Below are 22,115 nucleotides of genomic sequence, written 5' to 3' on the forward strand. Positions count from 1 at the left end.
TAAACTGTTTTGTACACATGTAGTGATATCTCTGCTATAAGTCGGCTTAAGACGTGATAAGGTCCTGGAAAATAAGATTGTAGATCATTTCCTCATATGGCCAACAACGGTTGCCCCCTGAGGAGAGATTATAGAAGCATAGCCAGAGATCCTAGCATCTCAGGGGCAACTGAAGGGACAAGATATAACTGGAGATTATAGTACAAGCTGCTTGACTCGTTTAAAAAATACAACTTTTCATTCTAACCTTCGTACTCATCACGTGTTTTATCGTTCCGTCATTATATAATCTTGAGAACAAATTTATAATATTTACTATTCAACCCAAGATACTTCTTCCTATCCTACTCTATATGTACAATTCATTGATTTGAACTCGTTTGTAGCTTGTAATCTTTAAACACTTCTCGTACACGTGACGCGTCTGCACGCTCTGGCGTGAACTTGTTTTTGATGTTGAAATAGTCCCTGCAGGCCGCGTCCCCATGTGTAATTTAGCTCTCAATTTTGGGATACTCACTGGGAGGTTCTAGATGATTGGATACCGCTGAGAGATGGATCTTGAAAGCCTAGACATTGAGACAGAACCCAGCTCCCGGCTAATCCTCAAGCAGACTCTTATTCCTTCACCAGTAATACAAAAAATCCTGCTTTTACACGGATCGACTGGAGAGTTGTGTTTAGTTATTGTTAAGGTAGGTAAATGTTTCATATTCCTGGGGTTCGTCATCTAACATTTAGGAAACGACGCTAACTGTCAACAATGCAAAACCAGTTCCGCTACCCGCTCCGGTGGTTGCAGCAGCTGTTTTGAAGTCCTCAGCAATTGAGGATTTCTTACTCTTAACATTAAAATCCGGATGGCTCCTTGTTATTCGCATATATCCTGATGGAGGTGTACCCTTAGTCGTGACTTCTTACAAAATGGGCCAGCAAGTAACTGGTGCCAATGATCTTGGTCTTAATATTGCCGTTGAATCGCACGGGAGGTTTATTGCGGTTTCTGATTCCAACAAAAGAGTTCGAATTATGGCATTTGGATTATCTGACGATAACAGCCTTGCCAGTATAATAGATTCAAGGCAGGACATTCAAAGTAGACACACAATTTCTATTGGTGGTGGGGTGGTTCTAAACATGGCATTTTTAACGACTGGTTCGACGGCATACAATACTTCGACCTCCATGTCCCCGAAAATAGCCCCGGTGGCTTCACAGGGAGATCCAAGGACTACTGGAGGCGATGATGTCTATCTAGTGTTATTGTATGCCGTGTCAAGAAAGCTGAAACTGAATATGTATAAGGTGCCTTATGGCCAGAGGGAATTCAGCTATATCCATGATATTGGTTTATGTGGCACCTTCACATTATCTCTTGACTTTAAAGAAGAGATCCCGATGTACATGGTCCCTGTAAGTATGAATGAGTCTTCGGCCATTGTTTTGGTTACAAAAAGGCAACTTCTTTTGGTGACATTTTTAGATATTATGTCTGGTCACCGAATTTTGACAAGCGCTCTACTGCCGGATTATCCACTGGCAGTCCACCAATCGCCGTATAACAAAGACAGGAGTGTTTTTTACTTGACAACAAAAGATAGCCATCTATACCGCGTTAAAGTCTCGGAAATGAGAGGATTTGAGCTATTGTCTTTCAAGCATTGGCCGGGAAGGGACCTCGGAAGCTCTTTTGTACTTCAGCCATACGATGATGAGGGGCCAACAAGTGATATCAACTCAGACCGGCTACTTATAACTTTTGGTGGTGATCTATGCTGTGGAGGGTCTATGGTATTTAACTCTGTTGGCATGATTTATGATGATGGTGAACAGGCAGATATAGAGGAGGAGGGAGATGTTGACATTTATGATAACTGGGCACCAATATCGGATTTTAAACCTATTAATATACAGTCCACTAGCCGCGGAGACTCATTGGAATTGTTTGCATGTACTGGATTGCACCATCAAGGCGCAATTACACAATTTCGACATGGCATCCGTGCTTCGGTATTTCTGCAGGGCCCCAGTATGACTGAAGCCCCTCAGCTATATTCTATGCAATCGCATGATGGCTTGGAATCTTATTTGATCGTATCGCTCCCGTGGAAGACCACATTATACCTCGTAGAGCAAAGTACAATAGATGAACAAAATGGTCAAGAGGCTTACTTTCCACAATTAAGTGAAGTCCCCAACAACTGTGGTATTGATTACAAGAACGAGACCAAGGCTATCTCATTTTTGCCTGAGACAAAATTTGTCATCCAAGTCACATCTTCTCAAATTCTTCTCACTGATCTAATGGGATCTTCTAAAAGATTTGATGTGACAAGAGCCAGTTGTGCTGCTATTTTCAAGAGTATGGTTGCTGTTGCATTTTACGACGAAGATGCATTATCAAACAAAGTTGTTATTTATTCGATAAACAGTGTGAACTATGAAGATGGAGACAACTGGATTGAACGGAAAAGTGTAGTTCTGATGTCACATCCTGTATCATTTGTCAAGTTCACTGAAAGAAAGGACAATGGTATAAATTTATTTATTGGCTCCTATGAGCCCAGAATCGATGTATATCATATCGATAACGACTGTGATGCGAGGCTTGTGCTTGAGATAAAAAACATTTTTACAGACGAAGAAGAGGTTCCAAATGACTTGCACCTACAAGATAGAATGCTAGATAGGTTTATAATTGGTTTACGAAATGGTTCCTATATCAACTGCGTTCTGGAAGACATGACCATGAGACTCGAGAGTAAGAAAAAGCTGGCGAACCTACCGATTCAATTTGTGAACATTGACCACAAACCTGGTCCTAATGTATTTGTTCTCAGTAACGGGAGATTATCATGCTTCGATAAGAAAAATTTTTTAGAAGCACCTCAAAAGGTAGTAGTTGATATCGACAAAGTGGCCGATATACGCAGTGCCTGCCAATTTTATTATAATATGGAGGATGGTAAGCATCAATTTGTCGCCGTGATAATGAACAATCGGCTGACGATCCTTGCGCTTGATTTGTTTGCGACAGTTATTCCGAAGCAAGTTCACCTTGGAGCGTCTCCTAGACGAATGCTTTATCTTGAACACATTGGTGCACTTGCCGTGGTAGTTTCTCCGTCCAGTACTTCCAAAACTTCACTTTTGCGTTTTGTGGACCCTAAGCGAATGGTCGAAATCGATTTTCGACTGTACGACGCGACATCGCCAAGTTCTAAAACCTGCTTTCAAGCCAACGAAGTAATTTACAGCTTAAATGAATGGTCACTGAAAATTGACGGCAATACTTATAAATTCCTCCTTTTGGGATCAGGAATCAAAGGGTTGCCGGAAGGAAAATTTCGTATTCTTCGGCTGTCACGAACGACCGAGGGGATTAAAGCTACAATACAGCATTCTTGGATAACTGCTGGTCATGTATACAGCGTTTCTCAATTCGAGGCTTTGTAAGTATACAGCAAGAGTAGAAAAAATAGCAAACTAACGCACCAGATCACTGATATACTCGGAAGGTTCACAAATTGTGATAAAAAAGTTGGAGACTCGTAATGACCTGAAAGCTTTCAAAATGTTCACTCACGCCAGAGCACAGCTGTCAAGCCCAATTCTAAATATTATTCCGAATAGTAAAGATTCTATATTTGCTCTTACAATGGCGAATTCTGTTTCCGTATTAAACCTGATAGAGACAGACCAACAAAAAGCACAGCTGGTCATATCACATAACGATTCAGTACGAAGGGCGTGCGTTGCACAGTATAGCTTTAATGAATCTTTCGTGGTTGTATCCGACAAAGCGATGAACGTGGTTGGCCTACACAGAGATCCAAATGGCAATAGTCTGGAAAAGCTATTCACGATAAAGATGACGTCAATTGTTTCAAGAATCGGCTCTAATGAATTCAGGCCCCTATGGGTTGAGGAGCACCAAGAGACCAAAGACAGTACAGTACCTCAAGGCAACGTACCTGTTACTGGGCTAAGACTCCTGGCAACGGGATTAGGAGGTGCTGTATATGCAATAAGAGTATTAAGCTTTGATGAGAGTCAGAATATCGTCGAGAAGCTCGGAAAATTCGATGACTCAGATAATTCCGATAGCGCAAAAGATTACGATATACCGATCTACCCGGGAACGAAGTGGAGGCAGCAAAATGTTTTGCTGAGTGTTACTAATGTGATCGATGGTGACTTTCTTAGAGCAAAACATGGGAATGAGTTATGGGTACAGGAGCTACTAACCAAGGTCACCATGTCAAATGTTTATTAGGTGACGCAAATTAAGAAAGATGAGGCTATATTGTACATATATGGGAATATAATACTAATGCGAATAAATAAAAGTAACAGTTAGAAATTGGTTTCCTTGATTTTGTCCAATAATCTATTTATACGTGGACCCATGACTGGCTGCCCCCTCTTTGTAAACTTGGACATCTGCTTCTTGTGTCTCAGCCTTAACTTAGTCTTCTCCTCGCGCTCCTGTTGCTGTTTGATAAGGCGCTGCTTCTTTTCTTCTATTTTTTGTTGCTTACGTTGTTTGACAAGTTGTGCTCTCTCCGCAAATGTAGTTGGTTTGGCTTGGCGACTCTCACTATGTTCTGGTTGATGCGTTTCCTTATCATTTGATTCATCGTCGCTTACCTCGTCATGGTTGTCAACAGTCTCTTCGGTGTCGATACTGTCATTCTTTTTTTCTGGAGTTGACAGCTCCTCTTTTTCTAATAGTTTAAAATAGGCTTTCCTGAGTCTGGCCCTGTGGACTAAAGACTTCTGAATATCATGAGCTAAGCTGACGTTAGTGTCTGTCTCACAGTGCAAATCAGCATTTTAAAACATACTTTTTTGTTGATGCCTATTCAAATGGGGCTGATATCCACCTCGACCCCTTCCGGAGCCAAATCTGCCTCTGGATGATTTGTCAAATGCCATTACTTTTTGTGTCGTACAACTAGTTTTATAAAACTGATGAGCTAAATATATTTTAGAGATCGGCACAAGATTAACCGTTGACAGGAAATATTCAGATGTTAGGGTTAAGCAGCCTTACAGCAGCAGTTGAAATTTCAACTGATTATACCACTCCACATCTGGTGACTATCAGTTGATTTGATTCTTTTCATTTATATTTTTACGCTGGTTATTAATTGGTAGTATTGGTAAGGCTATTATCATCTATCTTGTATACTCGTGATGGCAAATACGGAATAGCTGGTGAAGTCAGAATACCAATTATCAAAATCCCTGAGGAGGCATGAGTTGGTCTGGTATATTGAGGTCCTCCTCCTCTAACACACTGCGGCGGTCTGAGGCACTCTATTGGTCACTTCAATCGTATTCCCAGGCATACTTTTCAGGTAGTTGGAATAGATATCTACTGGCGGCCTCTATTGTTTGGGAGAATGGTTTATTTGGTGCCACAACTAAAGATACCAGGAAGCGACTAAACAAAACCAGAGTCGGGAAAACGCATCTGGAGAAATTCTGGCATCAAAAGAGGAAGTTATCATCATGGTCTCCAAGCTGTGCTTCGGCAGTCAATATAACTTCTAGTAGATCACCTGAATTTGCTGGCTCTGCAAGCATCGGTCAGATCTCTAAAGGGCCTGAAATGGGTGCTGTGCCCAGAGACCTCATCAATGCTCTAAATCCCAAGAATCTAAGTGATTTAGAACTGATTGAATCATGGAGGAAAGAGATCACGTCGACAGATAGGCGACGCCAGATGCAGGCTCTAGCAAAGAAGCAGGAGCTATATTCACATTTTCTATCATCTCTACAGAGGACCCCAAACGAGGACCTTTTGGAGCAACTTCTTGCATTGGTACACTGCGTGCCACACCCACACTCGTCAGTAGACTATAATTTTCGCATTTACCTCCTCCGCATTAGTGGGGAACTTGACATGATTTCTTGTTGTCTTGAAGAGGCTAGTAACCAATTGTCCAAAGACGAGTTTTTGGCGGTTCTAAGAGCAGTCGTTGATGATTTCATTTCGTCGCATACTCCAATTCCACCATCATTTTTAAATATTTTTGCATCAACCATTCTAAAGTATGATGGAACTTTGGAATTATTATCACGCCGCTATCATGAAGAGCGATCCATTTTAAAAAGCATTATACGACACCTTTCCACTGCATCTCCAACACTAACTAGCATTCTCGATGACTTTCTTCGTAACAGTCCACATTTTGGTTCCATGCTTGTGACAACATGCATAGATATTCTCGGGCAGCCAGAGGATGTAAAACCGCAATTAGTAGAACAGTTGTGGAACCGCAAGCTTGAATTAGATCTGGCATCGCCATTGGATCTTCATCGTGTCATGACTGCATTCTATCATAATTGTCAATATGAACAAGTTCTCCACTTGTATGATTCCTACCCATCTTTGCATATGCACTGGCAATTTGATATTGTGTTGTTAACACTTGCGAAGCTTAGAAATTGGGATAGACTCCAAACCGTTTTCGAATCATTGTTTCGACATGATGATCTTCCAGATATCAACCATTATGGTATAGTTATCCAGGCGCTGTCACAATTAGGAAAAGTGGACATTGTAGACACCCTTTTTTCTAGCTTGTTAGCAAAGTCGATTAACCCTAGTATCGAGATATTGCATGGATTAATGTACAGTAGACTTGCTTTGGGGGAAGTTCATGGTGTGGAATATTTCTTTAACCAAATTACGATTCTTGGCTTAAGGCCAAATCCGAGATCATATAATATTTTGCTGAGGAGCTATAGAGATTCTCATGAGATTCAAAAGGCTTTAAACTTGATAGGACAAATGGCGGAACTCAATATTCCTATTACTAGATATGCTGTTACTACATTGATATCTACATGTACTGAGAGAAGGGATACTGAGACTGGTGAAGCTTTGTTTGATTGGGCTCTGTCATACGGCATTAAGCCCGACATTATCATGTTCAATTCGCTGATCGCTTGTTATATGGAAAGTAACTGTCTTACTAAGGCCGAGAAAATCTATGAAATGATGAAGGAGGGAAGTCACTGTCGTCCTACTGTTGATACTCTAACTAGCATGTTAACTGGATACAGCAGAATGGCAACTAAAATCCCCAATAGCCAGCAGAAAGTCCTAAAACTGGAAGAAGATATGAAAAAGTATTCGATTTCCCCTGACGATAGATGGCTATCATCATTAATGCATTACAACCTTAGCATCAAGAACTTTAAACAAGTTGAAGCAATATTTGTTGATCTCACTAAAAAATATAGGGTTGATACCACCCCATACCATTATTCTATAATGATGGAAGCATACATTATACAACGGAAATTAAAAGAAGCTGAAGAGCTTTACAATACCATGAAACAGCAAAATGTCATCCCTACTTTCAACACCCAAGAGAAATACTTACGACTCAAAATATCAGATCCTGCAGCCAAAGTTCGCCAGGAAGCAGCTGGATATCTACAGGACTTTCTTCAGGCCACCGATATTATTGATTTGGAATCCAAGCAATTACCTAGGAATGTCATTCCCTTCAGCATGGTGAAAAGAGTTTCACGAGAATTCATGAAGTCGGGTAACTATGAATCGGCTCTTGAGTTTATGAAACCATATAATGAAGAAGGCTATGATCCAAAAGAGCAATTCAAAGTTTCAGCGTTCATGCTTGAACTATACGGTCATGCTGGGTATTGGTCACTCATCGAAAAGACATGGGAATCGTTTTTAGAGCAAGTACGACGAGCATATGTCCCTGTAAAAGTTTCAGATGGTGCGGAGCCGAGATATGAGAAGCGGCTGCCAACTAGGTACCGAGGGACGTTTTGGCAGGCTGTGAATAGCAAGCTTAATCAGCTTCAAAATTTTGGTCAGTACTCTAAAATGTTAGATCTCATTTCGTGGGCTGAAAAAGAGGGACTGGGTGTTACTAGTAAAAATATGAACACCCTTGTGAAGGGACTCCTGTTTGATGATAAGTTTTTAGTAAAGGCATTTGAGGTGAGTGAGGAATGTCTAGCTCCCACTACAGTTGCCAAACTTCAAGCAAAGGGCTCTGGCCACACCCATCCCCTTTATGGCCTCAAATACAAGGATTACAATTTATCTATGAGTACTTTCAAGGCTTTGGTGAGGAAATTTGATCGACTAATCACAATTACCGCATATGAGGGTAAATGCTCGCGGTTAAAAGCTTTCATTCTCGTCAATGAAAAGTATCCAAAATTAATGAAATTATTCTCTTGGAGAGAAAAATCCCGGACTAAACGCCGTCCAAGGTTAGCAGCCTCGACGTAATGTGTGATATGAACAACACATTGTCGTGTAAATACAATTTAATATTATGTATATATTCTAAGAAGTTAATGATTTGTTATGCCTATTTGATCTGCCGCTAAAGTTTGACAGCTGATTTTAAACCCAATACCCGACTCCCAGGGGGCCTCACGTTAAAGCAGGGAAAATAAAACTGCCATCTTCAGTTGCAACAGTCTCCCCAAATATCAAAAATCCCACATGGGGCTGAACGTTCCATTCTAAACGAATAGTGGCATTCTTGTTTTCAAGGGAACTGCCGACGTCATAAACACTATATGAACCTCGAACATTTTTCAGGTCCAGAACTGCGTCCTCTTTGGATTTAATAATCGAGTCCCAAAAGGTAACCCTATTGTTAATATCTTCTCGTTTCCCATCGTATTCAGCAGTTAGATATACGAACACCTGCTTTGTGTTCCAATTAAAGAGAGGCGACAAATCTGTAGATAGGTCAAATTTTATTCTGTAATTGTCTTTAGCTTTTCCATCAACAGAGCCGCCTCTTCGACCAAATCTTGCTGCGACTTTTCTACTCATGTTAGACTAGTTATACTTGAATTGACATGTCAACTTACGGTGTAACAGATGAAACAGATGACTGTAACTCAAACGAGCCATCTATATACAATTGAATAAAGCTCGTGATAGCAATCACCACTGCAAGTATACCAACAGCTGACGTGAAAAACCCAGAGATGTTTTGAACTCTTTGTAAACTAGTGTGCATTTTGATATTGGCGCGAGATTCTCTCCAAAATAGAGTATAACAACACGTCGTGAAGTTGCATATCAGCATCTTCAGTGCGGCTATTGCTTCTCCAGAGAATTGGCTCGACTGTGATGCGAGGATCTACAGGGCCTAAGACAGCATTTGACAGATTAGGGTCTTTCATAATTAGAATCCTAGAGAATGGGACAGATATAGAACTTTTTTTTCCCAAAATGTAGCAGAGCTAAACTAAATAGTGTAGAATATTTGCTGGAGACATGAAGCTTGGATTCCAAGAGTTAACAGGTAGGCAAATGTTGACATGGACTAACATTTTATTATATGGTACGATGCTTGGAATAGAAACAGTTCAGATAGCAATATTTCTAGGTAACAGACAGTTTGAAATGGCTTATGGTCAACCGAGTCCTTTGCAGCAGGGAATTATGACTTCTAGTTTCCCTTTTTCATCCTGTCGTAAGTCAATAAATCAAAAATTAACTATCAGATCAATACTAACCAGTTGCTACCAAAAGTGGGATCTGTTGCTTCCCTCTGGCTTGTAAAACGTTGCTCCAAAAAAGCCCTTCTTGTGACTGGTTCAATAGGATGGACCATAGGCTGTAAGTTCTACTTTGCAACCTTTCAAAGTCAGCTGCTAACAATGCTAGATATTATTTGCTGCACTTTTTTAGGATTCAGACAATACCTGGTAGGTAGGCTCCTGAAAGGAGTGTCACTAGGCATCATATCGAGCGTACTTCCGTCTTTTGTAACCGAAGTTTTCCCACCTCATATCAGTCGATATGTGCTCACTACTTTTCAGAGCACTATCCCATTTGGGATACTGTTAAGCTCCATTGTTAGCACGTCAAACCATTCTAAAGGGATATCATTTAATTTGGTTTGGTTAATATGTGGATCACCCACTTTGGCTTCATTTTTGCTGGCAGTTTTTATGGTTCCCTCTCCCAAGGATACCGAAGAGAGTGTGAAACAAAAATTTGATCTTATCGAACAAGAACCAAATAACAGTGATTGCGGAACATTGCTTGATGATTTGAAAACTCTATGGTCTAAAACAAATCGTCCATATCTGCTTTGTGGACTTGGAACTCAACTATTGGTTCAGCTCAGTGGAATAAATATCTTAAGTATGACTGAAACCACTTGTTCATCATCCAGCACCGATACTAACCACCACAGTGTATTATATGTTCAGCATTTGCCAGAGTAAGCACATCTAAGTTGACCACATTACTGGGTTACTAACTCGCGTCAGTGGCTGGATTGGACTCAATAGCAAGCTCACTTGCGTCCCTGGGTATCTATGGCTTAAACTTTGCTGCAACCATTGCCTCTACTTTTATAATAAACAAAGTTCAAGGAAAAAGTTTGCTCAAATATGGAATACTTATATCTTCCGTTGTACATTTTTCCATATTTGTTACAATGCTATCTGGTCACTCAGTCGAGCCAAATAAAGGCACCACTGGAGATATTGTATGGGAGCTTGACAGAGGACCCGGCTTAGCAGTTTTAGGGCTATGTTTTCTTTTCGTTATATCTTTTGGCATCACAATATCCGGCGCCGCAATGGTATACGTAACAGAGATAAGTCCAAGGAATGTCAGCACAACAGGAGTGGGGATATCTATGTCAGTAGGCTGGATCACTAATGTCCTGATGGCCGTTCTGGGGCCTTCGCTTCTGGTCATTCTTGGACATTATACATTTTTGATATTTTCAATTATCGGAGTATTTGTTTTTATGGCTACATTTTATTTCAAGGACCCTAAAGCTCATGTTGTTGAACTTGAATCTGAAAAGATTAGTCTCACTAATGCAAATAGTTCTAATTCTAATTCTTAGTGTACAAAATCGATAAGCAATGATCGTCAGGGGTACCTAGAAGTGCATCAAGCTTTTATTTATCGCATCAATAGTCATGCGCTGAAACTAACTGCAAACTAAGCGTGTTAACAGTCAATTTGACTGTTTTGAACTTTTATCGGCCAAAGAAGAGGAGTCTGGCCAATAGCGCACAACTCGGCGGCTAAAATGCAATGCAGTACTTACAGGGTGCGGTTAGCCGACAGGTTTCTCCGAGTTCACCCCACATTAACCGCCATAAACTGGTGCATATAGACGCCTATAGAGCTAACATTCGTAGGTGCACCCGATGGCGGTTGATCCGACAATAGACATCGTTCTCTTATAAATCTGCGACAGAAGTAGCTAATTATTATTTACCCAGTAAGGTGAAATACTAATTTTACGGAGAGCCCGATCCTCACCCACAGTTACGCTTAAAACCAACTAAGAGATTGCTGCTCACTTGACAAATTGAGGTAGCAAGCGATTGACATCACTGGTACTATTTCACCCCACTTATAACATCAAGAGCTATATATACTGTTGCTATTGTCAACACGAGTGAGACGAGATGTTACGTTCCAGAATATTTACACGCGCAATGAGCTCAACTGGCAAACCTGTTCTTAAGAATCCCAAGCTGTTACGGGACAAGTCATATGTAGATGGCCAATGGATTTCTGCTTCCTCCGGCAAAACATTCAAAGTTTTTGATCCTGCCACTTGCCAGGAAATTGGATCTGTACCAGAACACACTGCTGCTGATTATGCCAAAGCAATTGAGCATGCAAAAAAGGCATTTGCTAGTTTCTCGAAGACAAGCAACAGAGAGCGTTCCAACTTGCTAAGAAAATGGGCCAGTCTTCTTACCGAGAATTCTGAAGACTTGGCTAAGATTCTCACCTGGGAGAACGGCAAGCCTTTGCCTGAAGCCAAGGGTGAAATTGCTTCATGCGTTGCCAACTTTGAATGGTTCTCTGAGGAAGCACCAAGAATTTATGGTGATACTATCCCATCTCAAAATCCCAATACCCGAATCCACACAATTAAACAACCCGTCGGAGTCTGCGGTATCATCACTCCCTGGAATTTCCCTGCTTCGATGATTTCCAGGAAAGTTGGTGCTGCTGTTGCAACAGGTTGTACTACTGTCATCAAGCCTGCTGCTGAGACCCCATATTCCGCATTAGCGTTAGCATACCTGGCTGAGGAAGCTGGTATTCCCAAGGGTGTTGTTAATGTGTTGACCACTAATGAACATGTCCAAGATGTTGGTAGAGAGATTTGCGAGAATCCATTGGTCAGCAAAGTTACCTTCACTGGTTCTACCAACGTGGGTAGAATCCTCATGAAGCAAGCTGCATCTACTCTCAAGAAGGTCTCCTTTGAGTTGGGCGGTAACGCGCCTTTCATTGTATTTGAAGATGCTGACATTGATGCTGCTGTCGATGGTGCCATTGCCAGCAAGTTCCGTGGTTCGGGTCAAACTTGTATCTGTGCCAATCGTTTCTATGTACACGAAAAGATTTATGATGAGTTTGCCAAGAAACTTGCTGCCAAGGTCTCTGGATTCAAGGTTGGCAATGGACTCGAAGAAGGAACTACTCAGGGTCCACTTATTAATGAGAAGGCTGTTCAGAAGGTCGACAGACATGTTCAGGATGCTCTAGGAAAGCATGCTCATGCTTTAGTTGGAGGCAAGCCCGCCACTGAGCTTGGTGAGAATTTCTATTCTCCAACTGTTCTAGTGGATGTCGATGCCTCCATGGCTGTTACCCAAGAGGAAACTTTTGGTCCTTTGGCAGCTCTTTCTAAGTTCTCTACTGACGAGGAGGTGATCAAACTTGCCAACAATGTTGAGGTTGGTTTAGCAGCATATATTTATACTAACAACAACTCTCGTGTTCACCGTGTCTCTGAGGGACTCCAAGTTGGAATGGTCGGTGTTAACACTGGTCTCATTACCGAGAGTGCCCTTCCATTTGGTGGTGTCAAGGAGTCTGGATTCGGCCGTGAGGGCTCGAAATATGGTCTGGACGATTATCTTGTCATCAAATCTGTTGTCAACGCCATTTAACTTAAGATCAAAAAAAAGTGTATAAATTAATGAAATAAAAATTGGAATAACTTTTAATTCATAGTTATTTTTCATTACGTACTTCTTCGAAGAAATTAGTTACATCGTGCTCGGTAACCACCTTCCCTTGTTCTGCAAAGGGTCGGAGGAATAGACTCAAGCGCTCTCTTATCATTGAATAAGCTTGCATTCCATTAATTGCCTGATCTCTTGGAATGGAATTTAGTGCTCGGGTACCAGCATCTAGCAGTGATGAATTTGCATCATCATCCTGAGGAGGTTCATAGACGCTCTCTTCTTCTAATAGAAAAGGAAACTTTTCAGCAAATGCTTTTATATCAGGATCAGAACTCGCCTTGACGTGGTCGTGAAATCCAGGCTTCAAAAATAACGAAACTTCCTGCTTTTGTTCATCACTTTTGATTTTCTTGAGAGGCTGTATACTGCTTACACCATCATCTAAAGCTCTTTTATCAAACTCGTTCTTCTCAACGTCTCGGTTCGAGGGTTCGGGCTTCAGCGACTTAATGGAAAGCTCTCGCTCTTCAATAGTCTTGAAAATCCCGTGGACAACTGGTTCATGAGCAACTTCTGGCCAAGACTTTCCCCACTTTAATAGAATTGGGTTCTTTTCCACACATTTCCAACAAATAAACGCTCCGATATCCTCCTGTCTAGGCAAGCCATCCAAAGTATCATCTTCATCATCTTCATCTCCCTCCTCATCTTCATCATCTTCTTCATTATTCACAGCAAGGTTTCCATCCTGATTCTGTTCAGACTTTTCCTGTTCTTCTTTGATCTCTTCCGGAGCCTTCACAACAGAGCTTTCAGCGGGTTCCAGCAGATCATACATATTGACACCCTGAGGATAGTGGGATTTTAGAGCAGTATCATCAATTGCATCGTCTTTCACAGATGTACTCTCCGGATTAGCTTCAGTTTCCACCGTTCCTAATCTGTCAACTCCTAAAATGCATTCTTCGTGAAACCACTCTTCATCACATGCATCTCCTAGTAAACATTGAAACATGATCCCCTGTTCGCTCGAAGGATCGTATACTTGATCGCAAGAGCAAAACCTGCCCGAGAAGTTATGATTGTACTTATTGGTCTCTTCCGGGGTGTCAAGGCCATCAAAATTCTTTCTCAGATTACATGCACCGAATGATGCCATTCTAGTTGTACCGCAATCACATGAAAATCCCCGACGAGCAAAAAGCTCGACTAGTTCGTGATTCGAATGACACTGTATGCTACATGAATAGCATATGCCATTATCTTGTTTATCCTTTGCTCTACAAGTCAGACAAGCGAACAGCTGTTGTCTCATTGGAGCGTCGTGATGAGTACAATGGTTAGGATCATATGGCATTAGCTCTCGAGCAGTTTGTTCTCTGTTGCACTGTTAGGATCAGGATGTTTGGGAACTTCAACGTTTAAACTTACAATTGCATCTGGCTTTGAATATAATCCAAAGCTGTGATCGTCAGACCTTGGCTCTCATTATTAGCTTCTTCTTTCTGTAGTTGTGACATTTCGAATTATATTAATTTACTTTCGACTCAGCTTGCGAGAAGCGAACGCGAATAAGACGCATGGTTTAGGTAGGGCCTTACCGACGGCGATCTATTATGGCCCGCGTCTGAAATGCACAGTCAGGTAGAAACTGAAACTCACATCTAGCACTATGGATTTATACGAATCATATCCATCATGTTCTCTGTTGAAAAATACCAACTTTGATAGCCTATTAAGTGCTTTTGAAGAGTTCGAGATTACGACTGCTGATTTGGTTGTGAACGATCCGAAGGTCATTGCTCAAAGATGCGGGAGGAGCCAAGTGGAGTTGCTTCGCTTCCTTAACATTTTCTATAAAGAAGCATTAAATGGACTGGAATTTATTAATATTGGCGAATTACAAGATGGTAAATTAGATAAAAATACTGCTTGCCTCTCTGGCACGAGTAGCAGTCCATTACAAGAGTCCTGTATTTCAACTCGAATGCTAACAACTGGTGATTCTAAGTTCGATAGTGAGTTGAGAGGAGGAATTCCAGCGGGCTATATTACCGAAGTCTCCGGCGAAAGTGGTTCTGGTAAGTCTAATTTCTTAACTCAGCTTTGTGTTACTGTTCAATTGCCAAAAGCACTGGGTGGTCTGGAAAAATCCGCATTGTATATATGTACAGAGTCGGGCTTTGAAACTAGACGCCTGATAGACATGATCGAATATATCAAACAAACACACTCGCTGAATGAGTCTCAAATATCAAGTGACAATGTCCATTGCATAAATTGTAGAGATCAGGAACATCTTGAGCAAGTGCTAAAATATCAGCTTCCCGTAGCGATAGAACGGTTCAATGTGGGCATATTGTTAATCGACAGTATAGCAGCCCACCTGCGGGCTGAATTTGACCTTCAGCATGTTCAACAACGAAATAATAAACTCATCTTATTATCACGCCACTTACGGAAATTAGCATCATTAAACGAATTGGCTGTGGTTATCGCTAATCAAGTTTCCGATAGGTTTATAAGAAACCTACCTGCACACTCCGAGCCTGATGCTCTATTTCTTGATCACCAAATCCGATGGTTCTCAGGTTGGGAAGAGCCAAATATTGTCGTTCCTCCCAGTAGCTCGTTTCATAGCTCACAGCAGTCCACACCAGCTACAACTGAAAGGCCTCGGACACCATCTCTAGGATTGGCATGGTCAAATTGTATTGATCAGAGAATTGTCCTAAAGAGGGCGCTCTTACCAGATGGCAGTTCTCACAGGACGTTCAATATTGTCTTCTCACCATTTTCTCCACAATCTTGTACGCCTTTCAAGATAATGAAAGGTGGAGTGTACTCTATCGACACTTAGACTCTTTATATTCCTATTTATTTATTATTATTAATTAATTGTACATTCTAACGATGAGTTACGGTCATTGACGGGCTCTGCTTGGCTCACTACTGATGGGCTAGGGTGTTAACGCGAAAATTGTTCGCGTCTCGATTTGACCCAATTGGGATATGTAATTAAAACTCGCGTCGACCGTTCACAGTGCATATTATTTAGGCACATCCACTTCTTTATCATCTTTCTTTAGCAGTCCTTCCATCCAGCGCTGAAAGTTGAAAACTATGTCAGGATCACGAAAAAGAGATAGAAGAAATTCAGAGGATTTCAGGGGCGAGCCACCCTCGTCTCCTAACCTCCCAATGGCAAATTTGGCTTCTTCTCCTCCTGCTTTTGAGGACGAAGATGAACTTATCCAAGAGGATGTTATTGACGACTTGGATGAATTGGCTGAAGAAGAAGCCGGTGAAGATTTATTTGGCGATAATATGGAGCGTGATTATATGGAATCTAGACAAAATGATCAGTACGATTTAGGTGATCAAAATATTGACGACAACGAATACGACGACTTGGATATTAGTGCAAGAAGACAAGTTGACGCTCAGTTGAATCGTCGTGATAGGCAAATTCGTAACCAAAGAGGTCTGCCTGATGCTTTCTTAGATGATGGTGATGGGTACGATGACTTGGTACCCCCCACTACTCGTCGTCGACGGAATCAGTATGACGAGGATTTGGCCATGGACAATTCAGACGACGATGACCCAATGAACGAAATTCTATCTCTAGAAAGTTTAGGCGATGTCAAGGCGGAATCAATTGCCGAGTGGGTATCACAACCTTCAGTACATCGGAGTGTAGCCAGAGAGTTTAAGAACTTTTTGCTAGAATATACCGATGAGAACGGTCGTTCAGTATATGGTAATAGAATTAGAACCCTTGGTGAGGTTAATAGTGAATCTCTGGAGATTGTTTATACACACTTGGTTGAATCCAAAGCCACTTTGGCCTATTTCCTGGCTGTAGCACCAACAGAAATTCTGAAAATTTTTGACGTTGTTGCTATGGAAGCCATTGAGTTGCATTATCCTGAGTATTCTCGCATCCATGCAGAGGTACATGTTAGAATTTCGGGTCTCCCAACGACATTCACTTTAAGAGATTTAAGAGAAAATCATCTCAACTCACTGGTGCGGGTCACTGGAGTTGTCACAAGAAGAACAGGTGTCTTCCCCCAGTTGAAATATGTGAAGTTCAACTGTCCCAAATGTGGTATGATTCTTGGTCCGTATTTCCAGGATTCTAATACAGAAGTGACTATTTCATTTTGTCATTCTTGTCAATCTAGAGGTCCGTTTATTCTAAACTCGGAGAAGACGGTGTATAGGAATTACCAAAAAATAACCCTACAAGAATCTCCTGGTACGGTACCAGCCGGAAGGTTGCCTCGTCACAGAGAAGTTATTTTGCTGTGGGATCTGATAGACGTAGCGAAGCCCGGTGAAGAGGTTGATATAACTGGCATTTATAAGAATTCATATGATGGTGGTCTTAACGCCAAAAATGGGTTCCCTGTTTTTGCAACAGTCATTGAAGCCAATTTAGTACAACGAAGGGAAGCTGGTAAGACAGGTGATTTTACTCTCACAGAAGAAGAAGAAAGAGAGATCCGTACTCTGGCTAAGTCAAAGGACATAATTAACACCATCATTCGTTCTATCGCCCCGTCAATTTACGGTCACAAAGACATCAAAACTGCTCTTGCCTGTTCTTTGTTCGGTGGTGTAGCCAAGAGACAAGAGAAACACACAGTCAGAGGTGATATCAACGTACTTCTTCTTGGTGATCCTGGAACAGCAAAATCACAATTGCTTAAATATGTTGAGAAAACAGCACACAGAGCAGTTTTTGCTACTGGTCAAGGAGCTTCAGCCGTTGGTTTAACGGCATCGGTGCGAAAGGATCCTATTACCAGAGAATGGACTCTGGAAGGTGGTGCCTTGGTACTTGCTGATAAAGGTACTTGTTTGATTGATGAGTTTGATAAGATGAACGATCAAGACCGTACATCTATCCACGAAGCTATGGAACAACAGTCTATCAGTATCTCCAAGGCAGGTATTGTTACTTCACTTCAGGCTAGATGTGCTGTTATTGCCGCAGCCAATCCTAATGGAGGCAGATATAATTCCACTATTCCATTTGCTGCCAATGTGGACCTTACGGAACCCATTTTATCACGTTTTGATGTTTTATGTGTGGTACGTGACACTGTTGATCCTGAAGTAGATGAAATGCTGGCTAAGTTTGTAGTAACTTCTCACACAAAGAACCACCCTCTCGATCCGGGTGAAGGCAATAGTGGGTTACAACAGGAAGATGAAGATGATGATATGGGTGAGGAAGAAGAGGAAGATCTTTTGGCCTCTCTCCAGCCTAATGCTGGAGCCACTATATCTCAGGAACTTCTTCGCAAGTACATACACTATGCGCGTACCAAATTTCAACCAAGACTTTCACAGCAATACGAAGGAAAAATTGGTAGTATTTATAGTGAGATTCGTCAATATTCTCGTAACACTGGCTCATTCCCAATCACTGTTCGACACTTGGAGAGTATTATTCGATTGAGTGAGAGTTTTGCAAAGATGCGTTTAAGCGAAAATGTATCGGAGGGTGATGTAAACAGAGCTATTTCTGTCACCATCGACTCATTTGTTGGTGCCCAGAAGTCCAGTTTACGAAGAAGTCTTAGACGAAGTCTTATGAAATATACTTATAATAACTAGTTATGAATTGTTGGACGTGTGTAATTTTATCTTATCTAATGTAATGTTTTAAATCGCTTCAAGGTTGTCAAGGGACGCTTGGCCTCTAATACAACAGGATGACCATATGACTAATCGTCACCTACACTGTCAAGAGCAAGCTGTGAGCTAATCGACATAGAGTTCCAGCATAAATGAGTCATCTTAACCAGACTATATTAATATGTATAAATGCGTCATTAATCATCACAGCTTAAAAAAAAATACAACTAGAAACTATCCTTAATAGGGCATCAAAATTACATCAGCACTATTCCAATTCCAAGTCTCCCACTACTTCATCATACATTTGGGAATCCGAGGAATATGTAAGATCATATTCATCTTTATCCTCATCATATTCATCTTTGATCTCGTCTTTCCTTCTCCTCCTACTATCGACAGCGGTAAGGAGTGGACTCTGATAATGACGGACTGCCTTGAGATGAATATAGGCTACACGCTTTCGACGCTTGTTAAAGAAGAACCACATCATGGACCACATAGTTCCTGGTTCGTCGGCAAGAAATGCTTCGGGAGGTGTGTGACTGTAAATAGATGATTCCTTTAAATCAATATTCTTGTCAAGAGTTTCCCAGAGCCTTGGTGGCACAGGTAATCCTTGACCGAAGAGTATGTTATTAAAAGTGTTCACTACTGAAGTGGAACTAGGTTCTCGCTTGAAATCCTCAGGCTGAAGGGACGAAAAATCGCGATCTGGATCAGAAGCGTTCAGTACTGATATCAAATATGCAAATGTCTTTCTTGAGGCAGCTTGATCTAATGGTCCAAATGGAGATGATGAAAGTGAACCGGCCGTTGAATTTTGAATAATGTTTGATACCGTCAAAGTTCCGTTACCGCCAGAATTGTAGTTCGATGTATGAGTTCCTAAAGATCCAGCATATCCAGAATTCGCTCTACTATTCCTCCTCGACCTCGATAAAACATTTTCCTTGCTATTTGGATCAAAGACATGTTCATGAACGTTACTGGTCGGGTAATAACTGCTTGGTGGGGAAAACACCTGTAAAGTAGGCGGTGACATGGAAGTGGAAAGTGGGAATTGCTGCTCATACATTACAGCTTCCTGGTGAAGAGAGTCCAGCTGCTTGCCAATGGTTCGAAGAAGCTTCTTATCCGAACCGGCTGGCTTCGTCGTATATAGATCAATACCGCCTATAATCTTGCATTCTGGAGTATCGAAAGACAGAGAGGATGTGATCTCCTCCAGCTCCTGATCGTCAATGAACTAATGGTTAGTATACAACTTTGTGTCAAATACCCAATACACTAATACGTCTACTGGCACGTACCGGCTCTCATTACAAGTGTCGCATCAAGATATAAGAATTAGCCGCAGTACCCATTGATAAGAATAGAACACTAGATTTTAAACGATTCAGTGTTGATATCTTGTCGTCAACTTTTCTGCGACTAAGATACCATAGGCCAGTTTCTACAGTACCAAATGCTTGTGTAGGTATACCCCACGAGTAAACAATGGTTCCCCACTCTTACACTGAAACCTGGTAGGAGTCCATGAAGCCACAATGTACGCGGTTGGTAGCCAACCACACAACTATTACTTACTTTCATGACTATAAACACAGGGTGCTATGCTTCTTGTGAACCGGAGAATAATCGAAACAAGGAACCACTGCCTTGGGCTGAGTATAATAAGAGTTGATTTGGGTATTGGAGATATGGCCTGTTAGCTATAAAGTGCAGGATTGGCCGAACTTCACGTTCCGAGAATATGAAGCTGTGGTTGGGGTAGGGAATGCACGGCTACCCAGCATCTGCCCAGCAAGCATGATTATCGTGGATGACTAGCATATTAGTGGCTGATATGCGATCAGAAGCCCACGCTCGTTCTTGTCAAGCTAATGTTAACTTGCATGCTACATATTCGACTAACCTGGACGGGAGCATATCAATATTTGGAGGTGCCTTATGATCTTCTCCCCATGCACGCATATCAGCAGATGATTTGATAAGACAGACTCCTTTAGCGACTACTATATCTTCGGGCGTACTATTAACCGCTGTACCCCGTAATATATCCTGGAACACCAAATCGTCAGACACGCCCGTTGTGGCCATTGTTAACTGCTACGGGATCTGGGGTAACCAGCGGAATAGCCTATTTTTTAATCAGCACTGAAATAAATAAATAAGTTCTAATATAATGATCATAGGAAATATTCCGCAACTGGTCGTTTGGTCGGGACTACTTGGCCTGTGCCTTGATCGGCCTCCTGAGCATGGAAAATAGAGTATCGTCGTTCGTAGTTATCATCAATGTTGAGAATAGCTGCGACATTTCCACACCGGTAACAATAATTTGGCGCCGACCAGACTGTGACTAGCTGGTTATCGAACATTTCCTTGTATCCCTCTAGTACCAGTTGATGTGCTCTCGCTATTAGTGATGTGTTGTTTATATGGTTGAACTGATGTACAGGCAGGGATCCAAATAAATAACCTGCTCCTCTTGGTGACACACCCCATGAAGCGGCCATAGACTGAAGAGTTGATCTGTTTCCACCAGATTTCGATAAGTCATATAGACCATTGAGTCCAATATCGGGACTTGACACTGGAGAATAAATATCTTCATCGTTACTGTTACTATCGCTCCTCATCCCTTCACTACTCTCGCCACTGCTACCAGTGCCATTTCCACTCCCTGCATGATTCACTCTGTAATTTGTATTAGTACCAGCATCCTCTTCATCAGCATCATGTCCATTGCCATTTTCATTAAGTTCGTTATCGTAAATATCATCCTTATTTTCATTAGTCATGTCCAGTGAATCGTCGGGATCAGACCATAGAAGATCGCACATGGGCCCATCATGAGGCACCTCTTGCTTACGATCGATATGACGAATCTCATTTAGATTCTGAATAGCTGGAGAAAGGCCTCCATGAACACAAAACACTCCTCCGGGTCCACCAACAAGAGCACTTAACGACAGGTAATCGAACACGTTACAGCAGAGCCGCCACACTGAAGCCGAGCCATATTTTCTCAAACATTCATCATAAAATCCATAAGCAGATGTGATTTGTCTAGACTCATGGTTTCCTCTTATAAGTGTTATACTGTCGGGATATCGTACTTTCAGACACAGCAATAGCAAAAATGACTCCAGTGAGTAGAACCCTCTATCAACAAAATCTCCTAGAAACAGATAGCTTGTCGTAGGGCACTCACCGCCAATAGAGAACAGGGTCAGCAGGTCATGAAATTGTCCATGAATATCACCACATATCGTCACGGGAGTATGGACCAGCTGAACGTTGCCTTCTTCAATCAGTAATTCCTGTGCTTTGTAACATAGCTGTTTCACAACCGATTCGGGAACGTGTGAACAAGACTTGAGAAGTTCTATGGTTTCGTCCACCAAGCTCATTTTCTCTACTGTTTAAGATCAGTTTATAATACAACTGGTACTTCTACCTTTTATAGG

General features: G+C 41.5%; 10 protein-coding genes across 10 annotated transcripts; 5 read left to right on the forward strand and 5 right to left on the reverse strand.

Moving 5' to 3' along the window:
• Positions 1-924: 924 nt before the first annotated feature.
• On the forward strand, positions 925-3,456 carry AWJ20_2001 (uncharacterized protein; the record flags this gene model as incomplete). Its single annotated transcript, XM_018878926.1, has 1 exon — positions 925-3,456. One exon carries the CDS (start codon positions 925-927, stop codon positions 3,454-3,456), a length of 2,532 nt encoding a protein of 843 aa, XP_018736890.1.
• A 1,804-nt stretch (positions 3,457-5,260) lies between these two features.
• On the forward strand, positions 5,261-8,287 carry PET309 (Pet309p; the record flags this gene model as incomplete). Its single annotated transcript, XM_018878927.1, has 1 exon — positions 5,261-8,287. The coding sequence occupies one exon, from the start codon at positions 5,261-5,263 to the stop codon at positions 8,285-8,287; it is 3,027 nt and encodes a 1,008-aa protein (XP_018736891.1).
• A 147-nt stretch (positions 8,288-8,434) lies between these two features.
• On the reverse strand, positions 8,435-8,845 carry SPC3 (Spc3p; the record flags this gene model as incomplete). Its single annotated transcript, XM_018878928.1, has 1 exon — positions 8,435-8,845. One exon carries the CDS (start codon positions 8,843-8,845, stop codon positions 8,435-8,437), a length of 411 nt encoding a protein of 136 aa, XP_018736892.1.
• Positions 8,846-11,463: 2,618 nt separating this feature from the next.
• Positions 11,464-12,969, forward strand: UGA2 (succinate-semialdehyde dehydrogenase (NAD(P)(+)); the record flags this gene model as incomplete). Its single annotated transcript, XM_018878929.1, has 1 exon — positions 11,464-12,969. The coding sequence occupies one exon, from the start codon at positions 11,464-11,466 to the stop codon at positions 12,967-12,969; it is 1,506 nt and encodes a 501-aa protein (XP_018736893.1).
• AWJ20_2005 (uncharacterized protein) lies at positions 11,910-12,350 on the reverse strand (the record flags this gene model as incomplete). The annotated part of the gene is made up of 1 exon (XM_018878930.1): positions 11,910-12,350. The coding sequence occupies one exon, from the start codon at positions 12,348-12,350 to the stop codon at positions 11,910-11,912; it is 441 nt and encodes a 146-aa protein (XP_018736894.1).
• A 64-nt stretch (positions 12,970-13,033) lies between the features above and the next one.
• Positions 13,034-14,344, reverse strand: AWJ20_2006 (uncharacterized protein; the record flags this gene model as incomplete). Its single annotated transcript, XM_018878931.1, has 1 exon — positions 13,034-14,344. The coding sequence occupies one exon, from the start codon at positions 14,342-14,344 to the stop codon at positions 13,034-13,036; it is 1,311 nt and encodes a 436-aa protein (XP_018736895.1).
• Positions 14,345-14,659: 315 nt separating this feature from the next.
• Positions 14,660-15,847, forward strand: RAD57 (putative DNA-dependent ATPase RAD57; the record flags this gene model as incomplete). Its single annotated transcript, XM_018878932.1, has 1 exon — positions 14,660-15,847. One exon carries the CDS (start codon positions 14,660-14,662, stop codon positions 15,845-15,847), a length of 1,188 nt encoding a protein of 395 aa, XP_018736896.1.
• A 263-nt stretch (positions 15,848-16,110) lies between these two features.
• On the forward strand, positions 16,111-18,618 carry MCM2 (MCM DNA helicase complex subunit MCM2; the record flags this gene model as incomplete). Its single annotated transcript, XM_018878933.1, has 1 exon — positions 16,111-18,618. One exon carries the CDS (start codon positions 16,111-16,113, stop codon positions 18,616-18,618), a length of 2,508 nt encoding a protein of 835 aa, XP_018736897.1.
• Positions 18,619-18,907: 289 nt separating this feature from the next.
• Positions 18,908-19,684, reverse strand: MAF1 (RNA polymerase III-inhibiting protein MAF1; the record flags this gene model as incomplete). The annotated part of the gene is made up of 1 exon (XM_018878934.1): positions 18,908-19,684. The coding sequence occupies one exon, from the start codon at positions 19,682-19,684 to the stop codon at positions 18,908-18,910; it is 777 nt and encodes a 258-aa protein (XP_018736898.1).
• Positions 19,685-20,831: 1,147 nt separating this feature from the next.
• PPH3 (phosphoprotein phosphatase PP4 catalytic subunit PPH3) lies at positions 20,832-22,058 on the reverse strand (the record flags this gene model as incomplete). The annotated part of the gene is made up of 1 exon (XM_018878936.1): positions 20,832-22,058. The coding sequence occupies one exon, from the start codon at positions 22,056-22,058 to the stop codon at positions 20,832-20,834; it is 1,227 nt and encodes a 408-aa protein (XP_018736899.1).
• Positions 22,059-22,115: the final 57 nt, after the last annotated feature.

This window comes from Sugiyamaella lignohabitans, chromosome B (genome assembly GCF_001640025.1).
Source record: "Sugiyamaella lignohabitans strain CBS 10342 chromosome B, complete sequence".
NCBI lineage: Eukaryota > Fungi > Ascomycota > Dipodascomycetes > Dipodascales > Trichomonascaceae > Sugiyamaella > Sugiyamaella lignohabitans.